The 16,353-nt window shown below is 46.5% G+C and overlaps 2 protein-coding genes across 2 annotated transcripts; one reads left to right on the top strand and one right to left on the bottom strand.

Annotated features, from left to right (window-relative positions):
• Window positions 1-11,803: 11,803 nt before the first annotated feature.
• On the bottom strand, window positions 11,804-13,942 carry LOC136060822 (uncharacterized). The gene is given in 5 exon segments (XM_065755621.1): window positions 11,804-12,451; window positions 12,534-12,948; window positions 12,950-13,126; window positions 13,128-13,397; window positions 13,842-13,942. Coding segments are annotated over 5 exon segments (1,611 nt in total).
• Window positions 13,943-14,484: 542 nt separating this feature from the next.
• LOC136060821 (endogenous retrovirus group K member 113 Gag polyprotein-like) lies at window positions 14,485-15,490 on the top strand. The gene is given in 3 exon segments (XM_065755620.1): window positions 14,485-14,554; window positions 14,557-14,693; window positions 14,696-15,490. Coding segments are annotated over 3 exon segments (1,002 nt in total).
• Window positions 15,491-16,353: the final 863 nt, after the last annotated feature.

The raw sequence follows: 16,353 nt of genomic DNA, 5'->3' as shown, positions 1-16,353 counted from the left end.
ATGCCAAAAACAGTTTCAGCTCATCTGAAATCGTACAGGAATTTAGAAGAATTTAAGAAAGCAGAGTTCAGAAATGCAAATAAAATACTTTCTGAAGGGTGTGATATTTCTGATCCAACATCTTTCAGCCTTGCAAGGGAATAAGTGCCATACACAGACAATAGAGAGGTTTGAATAAGAGCCTCTCCCACCAGGACATCATCCCAACCACAGTCAGAGAAGTATGAAGGTAATATCGATGGTTGGACTGGATGATCTTGTAGGTCCTTTCCAACCTTATGAACCTATGAACCTATCAAAAGGACATCTTGTTTGGGGGCGGGGTGAGGTTTCCCCCTTGGGGACTTGTGGTTGGTTGGTTTGTAACATACCCCAAACAACTGTAATTCCTAACCCTGTTCTTATGCTTTTTCAATGCTCCCATATTGGTTCATCACTCTGGAAACTGCTGAATCACCACTGATTCTGCAGCATAACCCGAAGTATAATGGTTTCAGACAAATATTTTAATACATATACCAGAGCTATTCATGCCTTGTGTGTGCGTGCATAAATAAATAAAGGGTACCAAAGCAGTTCTTTTTTATACAAGTTAACAAAAATCAATTAAATACTACAAAAAAAAAATCACTGCTCATACTCAAAGAATCAAGAGTTTGGCCTTCTTGTGACATCAAACTATAAGCCTTGTAAAACACACAGCATCCAGGTCATGTTTTAGTGACTACTCTCACAAAATCCACAGACTCCCCTAGCATTCCTATCTCTGTAACTGAACCTGTAATGTGCATTACAGCACATTATTAGTTTGTGGGATTTGTTTATTTTTCCTTATTTTAGCTATTACTTTCAGTCAGTTTTTGATGTATTCCTAACTGCCTCCAACTTCACTTCTAGATGAACCTCTCTGCAAAGGCAATCTGAACCTTCTACTCTTCACTTTCTTGCTCAAACCACAGATAGGAACACTGCTTAAGAATTTAAGCAAGCTGCCTAATGAAAGAAATTGATTGACTTTATACCAACTACTTTTTATTTTTATTTAAAATATAATAATAGAGTAGACACAGACCAAAGATAAGGAAAAAGTTCTTTACTATGAAGGTGATTAGAGACTGGCATGAGCTGCCTGGAGAGGCCATGGATTCCCCATCCTTGGAATTGCCCGTGGCCAGGTTGGATGGGGCCCTGGACAGCCTGATGTGATGCAGGGCAGCCAGCCCACAGAAGGAGCTGGGGAAGCTTTAAGATCCCTTCCAACTCAACCATTCTCTGGTCCTGTATATAAAAACTTAGCTACAAAGCAAAACAATAAATAATTGGGATTTAACTGAGGGCCTCAGAAAGTTAACACAACTGATCGGACTGCAATGAGATCAAGAATTTGAACAAGAACAATGTAATTAAATTACTTCAATAAAAGGCTGCAACTATCTGGAATAAAAGTGGGGGGGGGAAGGATTACAAATGTGCTTGAAAGACAACTTCAGGAGTAAACAAAAGATCATACAAGAGCAGGAAATAATGACTAACAAGGTAAGCCACGCCTTCTAAATTAGACACCGGGTAAAAGCAGTACGTGAGTTGGACCTTGCAAGGGAAAACAAAACAAATGTGAAAAGACTGTTTCTCACTTAAGGAGAAAAGAATGAGGAAAATAAACAGGACCACTATTAAGCAGGAGATAGGTTTTAATTGGATCTATCTCTGTGCTGCTTCAAACCTGTGTGAATATCTCAGCTTCTCTTAAGACAATATTAGAAGAGAGCACTCTCAGAATATGAGAATTCCAATTTAGTAGCAAGCTTTTCAGAAAATTGAGAAGGTTTGACGCTTTCCCATTATTCCAGTTAGTCTCACAAACCTTCATTTGAAAACTTTGTTTTTTGTGCATCTCAGATCATCCCCTGCTAAAGCAACAGTAACACTGGAGAAAACCAAACACAGGACCTACATTTCAAGGACATAAAAAAAGTGAACTGGGTAAATATCCATGAGTTTTGACACTGAATATGGCAGCAATTAGGAAAGACAGCCATCAAGGGAATCTAACACATCCAATTTTAAACTGGGTGTCTGATAATGTCCCATAAGAAATTACTATTGAAAATGCAGGTTATTGGAACTGTTGTAATAATACATCATAATACAGATAAAAAGTCATCGATGTGAGGCACTGCAATGGTCCACACTGTCAAAGCAGGTCTCAGGAAGGACAAAACTTAACAGCATTTCTCAGGAATTGCTCTTGGGACTGATCCTGCCCAATACATTCCAGAGTAACCTTGCTTCAAGGACTACATTACAAAATGCAAAGATGATAAAGTTATCAGCACAGAAGAGGACACGATCATCACACAGAACAAATGAGATAACCTTGTGGTCTAGAAAACCAAATGGGACAGAAATGAAAAGCAAAAGATGCAACATCACCACAACTCAAACTAACAAACAAGAATTGCTGCTTTAAACCATAGCTTCTTAAATATTAAGGGATAGAGAAGAAGTAAGCTGGTTAATTGAATGATTTTCAGGTACTGATGTGTTGCAGCCGCAAATGAAATCCTGGGATGTGTAAGACATTTTCAGGCAGCTGAGAAGGACTGATCAGCTCTCATACAGAGTGGAGATTCTCATCACCTGTTTTGTAATTACTACTATTAAGTAATAGTAACTGTAATAAATAACAATTACTGTATATGTGCCTAGAAAGGGCTTCTAAGGAAACTGCAACAACAGCAAAGTAACTTTCAGGAAAACAATCAGTGAAACCTTGACCCTGATAGCCCAGTTAAAGAAAGACTCAGATACAATTATTCTTTGTTATTATTGTGCCTAAGGATAAATTCTGAGGAAAACAGGAATAAGAGAAGTACTGACAGTCAAAGGGTCATTCCAGCACATAATCAAACAGTCGTAATTTCTGCATGAACTAAGAAATGGGAAGGTGATACCTGAGCAGTGATCAAAGTTTAGGTAAAAACTGTAGGCCAAATGCTAGCAAGAGGGAACCTAGAGTCTCAGTCCTTGAGCTACTACACGTCTATGATTCAGATTCAAAAATGACTAAATATAAGCAGAATGCCATAGTATTACATTTGTAAGACAGCTCTAATCTGTGAGGGCAGAGAAGACCTCAGGCAGGACCCTGCAGCACCTGATAACCCTGTCAATGGCCACACGCAGAGGCAGGATTGGATTTTGCTCTCAGACTCACCTAAAGACTGCCTGCCCATTACCAGGACAACAACTGAACACCTGCAGACTGCGATCTGAAGCTGTCTTCAGGTGAGACAGGAAAGAGTACCAACTCAGACAACAAGCAATGGCACCTTTATATATCATAATAGTAAGCATGTCACAGCAGCTACAGCATCACTGAGCCCAAAAGGGGAACCCCTTGTCATTGTAAGATCTCCAGTGAACCAACATTCCCATAAGCAATGGCTCAAATGACAGAATGGAACAGAAGCCTTTCATATGAAAACATATCCCTTCTATGGCAAACAGGACATTTGTCAGAGCAACCTCCTCACACATCAGGTGTCACCTCATTGGCTAATGGCTTAGCTGGAAAAAACAGGGCACACATCTTAATGTACATAACCAACTGTGTAATGTGGGGAAATATCCCTCCTGTAACACCACGGTGATTGCCTTACGCCTCAGAGAACGAGAGCTGATGATCTTTATCCTAACTTCCTGTAGTAAAAAATACTGGGACAGTTATAGATGTTAGTTAAGCATAGATAAGCAGAATATGTAAGCTGAATATGTGTATGGGAACTGCTGAATCACAGCCTGAACCACTGATTGGTCACCTGAGGTGAGCACCAAGTCAGCCATGGGGCCACAGGTGAAGGTGGTATACCTGTGTGAGTGGAAGGGGTGGAGCCTGGCTCCACCTCTCCCAAACCCCATTTAAGGGCTGACCACCACCAGGAAAGGGTCTCTTCTTGGAGATCCTTCCCATGTGGAGTACCCTGTGAGCCTTGTCATCCTGAAGGTGAGCCATCTTCTCTTTTGTATTATTTGTATACTGTTTATATAGAACTACTTAGAATATACTGTCACCTATACTATTTCTTTGTGGAGTGCCATTCTTGGGAGTTATTTACTCCACACTTGGCGAGCCAGCCAGGTCTAGTAATAACAATCCATACTTACCCAACATGTCCTTTATTTGGAATATGCTTAAATGGGCAAGAGGGGAGAATATTACCCCCCTAGACCAGACAATCCCTGGTCTAATTCCAGGGTTCATGGGGTCACCCTACTATGGGTTGGCATCCATTATTGAGAAATGGGGACCCATGCAGGTTCCAGGGACTGCCTCGCCCTCCCCAACTTATTTGACTACTTTCTCGGATTAGATAAGGACATACTCATTACCAAGGGGCGGTGGTTAGCTGCCTCTGCAGTAGCCTGGCCTTTAGTAATGGCCATACTTAAATTAGATACTGCAAATGCTAACATGGAGACTGAAAATCAATTATTAAGCGAGCGTATTGAGAAACTTGAGCAACAGCTGGGTACATTAACAACCAAAAAGCCTGGCCTAAATGTCCCCATAAGACAAATACGTAGTATATCGGTAGGAGACACCCAAAAATCAGAGGAGGAAGACTCTATGACAGATATGACAGGAAAAAAGATCTCTAAGGCAGATCTTGAAACTCCATCTATGATGGACCCATTTGAGATTCGGCCTATCATAATACAAAAAACAAAAAAGGTACAGGATAGACCAGCAGGGGTGCCTCCTGACTAATGGCCCCCTGCTGAAACCTACCTCCATGTGACCGCACGTCCATATACAGCTAATGAGTTGATGGACCTAGTACAGCGGTTCCATCGAAAACCAAGGGAAAGCATACCATCATGGCTCCTAAGGTTATGGGATGCAGGAGCTGAAAGTGTTTTAGTGAATGGGACAGAAATGTCAAAATTAGCATCCATAACAATAAACCTGGCCTTGAGACAAAGGTTATATGCAGCCGTCCACTATAATGATGAAAACCATTCTATTATAGATTGGTTGATGGCAGCATGCCGCTTAACATGGCCTAACAAAACCGATATTCCCCTCAACACTGGTTTGTGGTCCTCTATGGAGGACCTCCAGACATACATCAGAGAACTAGGTATGAGGGAGGCATGTACGCAGATGCTTTTGAAAGCTCCGATACAGAGAAATTTACAGCGGGCATGAGAGATCTGATACTGCAGCAGGCCCCCTCCCACCTATATGGGATGTTAGTTTCAATACTAAATTCGTTGGTGGCATCAGAGGCCATCATACAGCAGGCAGCCCAGTTAGTGGCAGACTTAGGGGAGACAGAGCGCATAAGAACCAGGCGCAATGTTCGTGTAGTGGAAGACGCTGAGGCCTTCCCTATTAAAACGAAAAAGCCTGCTTCACAGATACCCCGATCAGGCCCCATACGGGTATCCCGGAAGACTATGTTCAATGACCTCATATGGGCTGGGGTTGCGTTTACCAAAATTGATGGGCAACCCAACCATGTTTTGTTACAGCTGTGGAAACAGCTTAAGAATGATCAAAAATTTCAGAGTGCTCCAAGAAAATTGGGAGTACGAATTATACAGGAAACACCAACAACAACCTAGAATCTGGCCGACTTTATAATACTGAACAGAAGGAAAAAACATCCGCTGGTGTTGCAGGCTACAGTGCCTGAGCCACCTGTGGCAAAAGATTTGGATCTGGCAAAGTTCATGGATTAACGAAAAACACTGGTCCCCATAGGGCCTCCAGATGTGACCGGAGCCCCTATGTAGAATTAACAATATTTTGGTCTAGGACAAATGTGCAGATGGTGATGGCTCTAGTGGATACCGGCGCAGAAACGTCAATTATATATGGAGACCCAACAAAATTTAATGGTAATAGAGTGATGATTGGTGGGTTTGGGGGACAGATTATTCCAGTCACCCAAACATGGTTGAAATTGGGGGTTGGGTGTCTCCCGCCCCGGGAGTATAAGGTGTCGATTGCCCCAGTTCCAGAATATATCCTGGGCATAGACATTCTATGTTTGGCTCTACAGATGACTGTGGGAGAGTTCAGACTATGGCAGAGGTACATTAGTATCCAGGCAATATGAACGATATTGAGGGGCCATGCAAAACATGAGCCCATTTGTTTGCCAAAACCACGCCGGATTACTAATGTAAGACAGTACAGAGTGCCGGGGAGGCAAGAAGAAATATCAAAGATAGTGCAGGAATTAGAGAAAGCAGGTATTATAAGACTTGCACACAGCCCATATAATTCCCCCATATGGCCAGTACGGAAGTTGGATGGAACATGGAGAATGATGGTGGATTATAGGGAACTGGATAAGGTCACGCTGCCCATCCATGCGGCTGTACCCAATATTGCCTCCTTAATGGACGCTCTTAGTAGGGAAATTAAAACCTACCATTGTGTCCTGGATTTAGAAAATGCATTTTTTAGCATACCTATTGCTAAAGAATCACAAGATCAATTTGCATTTATGTGGGGAGGCAGGCAGTGGACCTTTCAGGTCTTGCCACAGGGGTACGTGCACTCACCAACATGCGTCTTAATTTGGTGGCAGGTGACCTGGCTGATTGGAGAAAACTGAATGATGTGAACCTATACCACTATTTTGGTGACCTCCTGTTAATATCTGACTCACTGGAAGCAGTAGGGGAGGCAGCAGATTCATTAACTGTTGGGAAATGGCTGCAGGAGCAGGGAGGTCACGGTGATATGTACGAGCATAGTTTGCACTGCAGCACAGACTATATGCTCATGGAAAGGTATTAGATGTTGATAGGAGGTCATGATGCTCCTGGGCCAAGTGACAAACAACTCAAAGCGGACATGAACTGCTTCAGCTGAGCAACTCAAGTTGCCAAGATGTCTATGGGAAACTTCTGTGATTATGTTGTTCACCCTGCTTTCAGTGAAGAAGGCTTCACAGGACTGCTGATAATTGTAACTATAGGTATTTTTAGAACAAGCTGTTCTTGGTAATCTATTCCGTTTAGCTAGCAGGTGTTCCCTTTGGGCTCTGTGTTATGCACTGGCCATGCTGATACCGTGCTCAAAGGAAACTACACTGTTTGAACCTTGAGAAAAGTAAAAGCAGGAGATGGTCTGTGACGAGTGGGAGAGGGAAAGTGCACTTTGAACAGGGGACGCCCTGCCAGCACTGCCTTTCACATCTGCTGCTGACGCATTCCTGCCTGGTTTCTTAGGATTAGGATGATAACAAAAGTTACCTCCCTCAGGATGGTTTCTCACTGCTGTTAATTGTTGGGAACTGCTTAAAGTTGTCTTTCTCTGAGGCTCTCAGCCAATGATTGTGTGCTATTCTCTGTACGCCCCTGTCTTAAACACTATAAGAATAAGGCTGTCTGGGTAATAAACTGAAGCCTGATCATTCATGTATTGAGTCCTGTCGTGCTCCCCGCCCGAGAGCAATCCACTTGGACCCTGATATCCGCAGCAATTAACTGCCTACCTAAGTGAAAGAGGATGGGCTATCAATCCTCAAGTGCAAGGTCCAGGACTATCCATAAAATTTCTAGGGGTAGTCTGGTCAGGAAAGACCGAAGTGTTACCTGATGCCATCATAGATAAGGTTCAGGCATTTCCAGTCCCTAAAACATCAAAGCAGCTGCAGGAATTCCTAGGTATATTGGGATATTGGTGTTCCTTTATACCTCATCTGGCGCAGCTGCTGAGACCTTTATATAGACTTACAAAAAGGGCAAATTATGGGATTGGGGGAGAACAGAACAGGATGCTTTTCAACAGGTGAAACAGGTGGTTAAACAAGCCCAGGCACTGGGTACATTTGATCCTACCCTCCCAGCTGAGCTAGATGTTCACGTAATTCAAGATGGCTTTGGCTTGGGGCCTGTGGCAATGTCAGAGTTCTGTTTGGACCCCCATTGGATTTTGGTCTCAGGTTTGGCATGGAGCAGAGGAAAGATATAGTATGATTGAAAAGCAGTTATTGGCTGCCTATTCCGCATTACAAGCGGTAGTGCCAGTAACCCAAATGGCCGAAGTTATAGTCAAGACTACATTGCCAATCCAGGGGTGGGTAAGAGATCTGACCCACCTTCCTAAAACAGGGGTGGCCCAGGCGCAGACGGTGGCACGATGGGTCGCCTATCTCAGTCAGAGGAGTATTCTGTCTTCCTCACCATTGAAAGAAGAGCTTCAGAAGATTCTTGGCCCCGTAACGTTTCATAGTGATGCACAGAAACAAAATTTTGTTGCTCCAGCACAGAAGAGTCCCATCCAGGAAGGAAAATATCCTATTCCTGAAGATGCCTGGTACACGGATGAGTCCAGCAAGGGCAACCCAAGTAAGTGGAGAGCAGTAGCGTACCATCCTGCCACAGACACAATCTGGTTTGAAGAGGGGGATGGTCAAAGCAGCCAGTGGGCAGAGCTGCGGGCAGTGTGGATGGTTATAAGCAAAGAACCTGGTGATGGTATCCTGAATATTTGCACAGATAGTTGGGCTGTGTATCGGGGGCTCACTCTTCGGATCGCACAGTGGGCCACCCAGGATTGGACTATCCACTCCCGAACGATTGGGGGCAAAGATTTGTGGTTAGATATATGGAATGCAGTTAAACACAGAACTGTACGTGTCTGCCATGTTTCTGGTCATCGACCCCTACAGTCACCAGGAAATGATGAAGCTGACACACTGGCCTGAGTTAGATGGGTTGAGAACTCACCATCTGAGAACACCGCTTACTGGCTACATCAAAAGCTGCGGCATGCTGGGCAGAAGACCATGTGGGCAGCCGCTAAAGTGTGGGGACTGCCTGTACAACTATCGGACAAAGCTCAAGCATGCTGAGACTGATGCTTGCTCTAAGACCGAGGTCGTTGCCTGAAACTACAGCCCATCTTGCTAGAGGACACAATCCTCTACAGAGACTGCAGGTTGATTATATTGGGCCGCTCCCTCAGTCTGAGTGGGTGAGATATGCCCTAACCTGTGTCAACACTGCGAGTGGGCTAATGCAGGCCTATCCAGTACCAAAAGCCAACCAGGCATAAAGGCACTCACAAGGCTGATGGCTGCCTACGGGACACCGCAAGTCATCGAGAGCAACCAAGGAAGTCATTTCATGGGTGCAGTGATACAACGGTTGTGATGGTGTGGTCTACTTGCACCTTGGGGGAAATTACTGGAGGTAGGGGTTTCGGTAGCCCCTCCGGTAATGGGTACATGGCCTACCAAAATAATGGTTAACACTCCAGTCTTCATTGCTAAGGGGACCCCCATCATGTCTCTGTGGCAGATCAGGACACCCCATTTGGTGCCTGATATAGTTGTACAGCCACAGACATCAGGTCAAAGGGTTTGGTACAGGCGGCCAGGGCATGCCCCTGTACAAGCTGAAGTGTTAACCCAAGACAGGAATACGGCCTGTATCTTACCCTGGAGAGCGGATCTTCCCCTCTTGGTACCTCTAAAACACTTATATTACTCCTCACAAGTCTATGAGTCGCCAGAAGGAACCAAACAATGCTGCAGTGTTCCAGAGTTGCCATAAGACCACGTGTAGCATCTGGTGATGGTCTAACCGGGACTGATGAAGCATAAGATGGACCTGCACTGTGTGATTGCATGCTTCCAGTAGATACCACCGAGCACTGGCCCAAAGAAGAGTTCAACTGATATGCCAATCATCACTCATCTCAAATTACATCAACATGCGTTGTGATGAGCAATTATGTAAACGTCACAATGTATTGGGTCTCTGTATCAAGGGGAGCTCACCTTATGGTTACTTGATCAGTGGTTCATGTTGTGAAGGGGTGGAGTGTATGGGAACTGCTGAATCATGGCCTGAACCACTGATTGGTCACCTGAGGTGAGCACTGAGTCAGCCATGGGGGCACAGGTGAAGGTGGTATACCTGTGTGAGTGGAAGGGGTGGAGCCTGGTTCCACCTCTCCCAAACCCCATTTAAGGGCTGACCACCACCAGGGAAGGATCTCTTCTTGGAGATCCCTTCCACGTGGAGTTCCCTGTGAGCCTTGTCATCCTGAAGGTGAGCCATCTTCTCTTTTGTGTAATTTGTATACTGTTTATATAGAACTACTTAAAATATACCATCCCCTATACTATTTCTTTGCGGAGTGCCATTCTTGGGAGTTATTTACCCCACAATATGTGTGGTAATAGGATAGGTGGATAGTATGGTGTGTGGCATAGTACTATAGGATGCAGCCCTAGTGGGCGTGAGCGTAGATAAAGGCAATAGCATATAAGTGAGCGCCTCAGGCGTTAGAACTCTTTCATCACACCATATTGGTGCTGGTTTGCTTATCTTTGGTTCAGGGATGCACCGTCACTACAGAGTTCTCAGAGAGTGACCACAATTGGTGCCCAGTGTGAGGAACGGTGTCTGGTGCTGTGTGAGGCATGGTGTCTGGCACTTTGTGAGGCTCTTTGTGGTGCGTACCGACTGGCTGCAACACGGACGCAGGAGCCCACCGTGGTGCAGTGGTGGAGGAGCTGGAGGGGTTTGGCCGACCCTTGAGGCTTAGGTACCGACTGGTGCCTTCAGTTCTTGCGGTGTTCAAGGAATCGAGGAAGACGGGGGGAGAGCTATCCCCAGATACCGTGATGGAATCTGTGATTAAGGTATTGCTTCAGTCTTGTAAAACACACTGCGGCAAGTCTGCCCCTTCTAAGAAAGAGGTAACTGCAGTACTCGAGCTTTTGAGGAGGGAGAATTTATGAGCCCAGGAAGTGGGACCTGCTAACCTCTGCTTTATCTCAGCATGCTATGTCTACTCAGAAAGCGGCTGAGCTTAAAACTTGGGGTTTGATCTTAAGTGCTTTTAAAGCAGCTTGGGATAAAAAAGAAATTTCATCCGCTGCGCATGTTTTGTTGGGCTTGGGTGGTACAGAGGGGTGTACAGGGGGGTCGGGCAGGGAGGGCTCCTTTTGTCCTGCAGATGCCAAGATGGCACTGGAGCCCTGTGCCCCTCCCTGGGAACCACCAGATAAGAAGACGGCAGTTGATTCCTTATCTCACACGACAGGAAAACAGAATGCAGAAGCTTCGTCTGGCCCACCCCTCGGGAATGCAGGCCAGTCTCTGTATCCTACCTTAACGCAGGGTAGAGCCACACCCCCAGAACCTCCCACATATACTCCTCTGCCCCTCAAGGGGTGGCTCCCAGCCACAGGGATGGTGGATAAGGAGGCCCTACCCCCTGCTTATCAGTCACCTTGGGCTAAGGTGGGGGAGGAGCTCCGGGAGGCAGGAGTATCTGTTGCCTTTACTAGGAGTTAATGGCCTGCGGATCCAGCCCCGCTAGTGTCTGTGCACCTGACCTGTCTGGCTGGGGCCAAATGACTGCACTTCACACCAATGTGGTGAACAGCAAATGGCGTTTATTGTTAGCAGCAGCATCCCTATATAAGTTAGGATCGCGCGTGCGCATTACTATTCACTATTCCCAAGTGACGCAGTATTCTACTTTCTAAAACTTTCTAGAAGCAACTTTGCAAAAGTGGGGAATTGTCTCTTCTCGCAATATTTTGTTCTGTGCCTGCAACATCTCCCCCCTCCTTTTTGCCAAAGCAAGTCTAATACAACTCAAGAGGACCCTATCGCGTACATCCCGAAATCTACGCGTTGCGCCTATACATACTATTGTCTTCTCAAGTAAGCTATGTAAGCCTTGTCCCGTTACACCGCGAACGCAATTTTCCCAATCCTACACCCTTCCATCTAATGGCTACTTTTGTGCCTTAATCTACAAGCTTTCTTTGACCCTATGATAATCTATTCTTTGATCAAAAGCGCGATCTAGTGCATTCTGCAAGCACTTCTGTGTGCATCAGAATATGCGTGGAATGATCAACAACAATATGGCAAGTGTCAGGAGGGCACCTCCTAGCCACTTGAATACAGGGGATAACCAACTAGCCCAGTTTCCAAAGATATTCCTCAGCCAGTCCCCAATCGGGTCGTTTTGAACTGTTATCTTTTGCATGCGTTGCTTCAACCAGTCCAACTGTTTATGCAATGATGCTGAGTGGTTGCTAAGATTGAAACAGCACATTCCTTCTAAGTCTGTACAACCATGACCTTGAGCCAAAAGCAGGAAGTCGATTGCAGCTCTGTTTTGCAGTACAGCATGTCTGATACTGTTGATGTCCATTAGAAGATCCGTCAGAAGCTGCGAGGTGACGTTTGCTTGCTTTGCCGACCAACATGCCAGTCTCTCAATTTCTTTCAGGGCATGGGCTGTGCTAATTGGGGTGATAATGGAGGCAAAAATCCGAGCAGTAGGTCCCCATAGCCGTACCTCGTCACCACAGTCCTCCTTCAATGTGTGCATTGACCGTGCACAGCTCCGTCGCTGTGTGAAACTCTGGGCTATGTTCATCCAGTCCTTCATCTGTGGTGATAGAATAGTTAATTTTCCCAAGTAGCACGGCCCCCCAACCACCTTGGCACATTGCTATGACGGCCCCTGCCACCTGAGTTGGCTCTATCGGGTTAATCTTTTCCTTATCTAGCACGTATTTGATAGCCTCTCCTGGTGTTTGAAACTTAGTGGGAGACGAACGCAACAGGGCTTTTACCTCCTCGGACGACTTTTGTTGAAGGCAGTCTAAAATAACTGGATTATGGACTGATCTCGGTAGATCTGAGGCCTCCACAGCTCTTATAAGTCTGTTAGCAAAATCCTGAAAGGACTCTGGCCCCTGACTGATTGCCGTCCATGGCGTATAAGGTTCTGTGCTTTGTGCAAATTGTCTAAATGCTGTTAAAGCTGATTCTGAGGCGGCCAGCATTTCGCCTGGCCGCAAGCGAGCGACCTGGTCTTGTGGTGTTAATAATCCTGCCACAGCCCCCGTTAATCGGGTGATATTAGACCCGTGGACTGGGTGGTTGGGATACCTGAGCTGTAGCTAATACGCGCTTAAGCTGGCCAATCCATTCTTCCTTCCATACTGTAAACTGAACCAGCTTTAAAACAATCCGCATAAGTGCCTCTATGTCATGCGCATTTAACGTTAGCGGTGATCCCAAGCCTTTTTTCTCAATAGCCTCTACTAAGCAGGCAACCAGAGTCCAGTGGGACCCAGAGGGGGCCTCCTTCCTCAACCACCACCGGAAGTACAACTGCATCAGATGCGGATGTTCCAGCCAAGGCCTCCCTGATCCCTGCCCAATCAGTGATCTGGGACTGTGACTGCGCTCCGCCCTCAGAGGAGTGGTTCCGAGGGGGGCGGCAGGGATCCGCCTTGCTATGGTCAGGAGTGATAACAGGATCGATAGAGAAGGATACAACGGCGGGTAAGGAGGTGGAGCTGATGCGGGGGTGGGGGGTGGCGATTCTACCAGTCAAGGTGGCTCCAGGGGAACCGTTTTGTTCTTACTGTTGTCAGGCACCATCTTATTCGAGTCTAATGGTCCTTGTTGCACACTTTTCTCCACGCAATCAACTGTGAAAAGAGAAGAGCCTCCTGACCCCCTTTTTCCCCCCATAACATTCTCAAGGCTGTCAAGGTCACACACAGTGTGTGTGAGCTTCCCTTCTTCCCTGGCCACTCTAAGCGTGCCCAGCACCAATCCCCAGGTTTTTAACTCTGCGGTTTTCTTAGTTGCAGTATCCCACATAGAATACTGTGCTAGGGCGGCTGTGATGTCATCCCACTTTTCAAGCTGTATAACATCTCGGGGGGCGAAGATAATTTCAAGCTGTATAACATCCCGGGGGGCCCTCCCACTTCAAGCAGTATACTTTTCAAGCTGTATAACATCCCGGGGGGCCCTCCCACTTCAAGCAGGACACGAGCTTAGCAATCTCCTTCTTTGAAGGTGCATTCTTGCTACAGTAATCCTTAGACAAATAAAGGAGTACCTTAATTAATTGCTCCATACTGGGAACAGCTCTGATATCACGTGCTCGGGAACACCTAGCTGCCGGCTGCAGTATCTTCACCGCTCCTGACTTCTGTGGCCACTGACGGACTCAGCACTCAAGACGCCACAGGCACCACCCTTTTGGCGGAATGTCGCCCTACCGGCCTTCCGCGGTACTGGTTCCACGGGCTCGCAGGCAATGTCAAACTCCTGACGACATCACTTATCACGTTGGGGGTCACCATTTGTTGCCTTTACTAGGAGTTAATGGCCTGCGGATCCAGCCCTGCTAGCGTCTGTGCACCTGACCTGCCTGGCTGGGGCCAAATGACTGCACTTCACACCAATGTGGTGAACAGCAAATGGCGTTTATTGTTAGCAGCAGCATCCCTATATAAGTTAGCATCGCGCATGTGCATTACTACTCTTAAGTGATGCAGTATTCTACTTTCTAAAACTTTCTAGAAGCAACTTTGCAAAAGTGGGGGATTGTCTCTTCTCGCAATACCTTGTTCTGTGCCTGCAACAATATCTAGTGGTGCTGTAGTTTGTCCCGTTATGATAGGTCTGGCGGGACCACACTGGGCCCCTTTGGATCCTAAGACAGTGACCTGCCTCGTTACCACAATTAAGAAAAGGGTCTGAGATCTCCTCTTGTGCTCGCAAGCCTTGAAGAGCTGATGGCGCTGGGGCCGATGCTCCCCTATGACATTGAGACGTTGAAGAGAATGATTCTTGACCCAGTGCAGTTTACACTATGGAAAGATGATGGAAAGATGAATGGCAACTGCAACTGAGGTCGATGGTGGCAGCAGCAACATGGGATTCCAATCACGCAGCTAATGCTAATAGGGATGGTGCCACCTTGATGATATATCTGATGGGCCTAGCGGATAGAATGATCGGGGCCCCAGAAATGCAATTGCGACTTTTATGTCCTGAAGAACTGTTGGCGTCATCGGAGGCTGCAATGGCAGCCTTCCAGAACTTTATAAGAATAGTGGAGCCAGCGGCTCCATGGTCAGACATCTCACAAAGTCCAGTTGAGTCATTTTCAGACTTTGCCAATCGGCTAATCAAAGCTGTCGAGGGTTCTGATCTACCCAGGACTGCCAAAAACACAGTCATTTTGGACTGCTTGAAACAAAAATCCCATCAAAATATTCAGGATATGATCTGGGCGGCCCTCGGAAACCTGAATACGCCTGGGGAGATCATTAAGTAAGTACTTGACAAGCAACATGCGCCTTCCCCTACATCTGAGGGTTTGGCTGCGGCCCTAACATCAGTTATGTCGCTTGTCCAGCATAACCCCAGTAAGGGGCCTTGCTTCAAGTGCGGCCGCACTGGGCATTTTCAGGCTCAATGCCCAACAAAAGGACCAGCTGGGGTTACCCGTGGCCATGGCCCCACTTGTCAGGCTTACGGAAATGCCGGGCATACGGCACGGCAATGTAGAAAATTCAAGCTTACACCACAGGGAAATGGGGTGGGGAGGGAGCCTTTGGCCCAGGGCCCCTCCCTCCTCAAACCGAATGGGCCATGGGAGGCAAGAAGGGCGTAGAAACCACGCTTGTGGTTGCACTTACAATGGGCTTGGGTAGCAGACCACTAGCGAGGGTGATCCTGACCAACACGGGATACCTCCCACCCAAGTCTGCATCCGCCCGCACGATTCTCATCACAGCCTTAGTGGACTCAGGTGCTGACATTACAGTCATTGCCACTGCTGATTGGCCCAAAGATTGGCAAACAACTGCATCAATGGTAGGGGTTTCCGGAGTTGGTGGCTCTGTGCCGACTAAAAAGGCAGTTGATGAGATTGAAATATCAATCGTCAATAGGGATGGTACCCTAGAAGGTCAGCACCTTATGAGACCCTTGGTGGGACCGTTTGAGGGTTCGGTCTTAGGAAGGGACCTCCTTGCATCATTAGGAGCAAGGATTACAAATTTATAGTTAGGGCCAGTGTCTACCATTTAGGCGAGCAGTATGCTATTCCTCTGTGCTGGAACCAGGACAGTTATCCTGTTTGGGTAGATCAGTGACCCCTCCCTTTGGACAAACTCAGCGCGCTTAAACAAATAATCCTCAGAGAAATCCAAGCAGGACATGTAGAACCTACTCTTTCTGGTTGGAACGCTCCAGTCTTTGTCATCTGTAAATCCTTAGGGTCTTACCGCTTGCTGCACGATCTTCATGAGGTCAATGCGCAATTGGTCCCCTTCAGGCCTGTACAGCAAGGGGATCCTTGCTGTCGGCAGTGCCTAAGGAGTGGCCATTGATGGTCATCGATCTCAACGATTGTTTTTTCTCTATCCTGTTGGCAGCGTCGGATAGGGAAGCTTTTGCATTTACCATGCTGCCCTTGAACAACCAAGAGCCCACAGAGAGGTTTCAGTGGAAGATGCTCCCCCAGGGTATGGC

Source organism: Cyrtonyx montezumae, unplaced genomic scaffold, assembly GCF_038088225.1.
Source record: "Cyrtonyx montezumae isolate F1298 unplaced genomic scaffold, pur_monq_1.0 scaffold_10, whole genome shotgun sequence".
NCBI lineage: Eukaryota > Metazoa > Chordata > Aves > Galliformes > Odontophoridae > Cyrtonyx > Cyrtonyx montezumae.
Note: the sequence above shows the minus strand (reverse complement) of the source record. Positions and strands in the feature narration are given on the sequence as shown.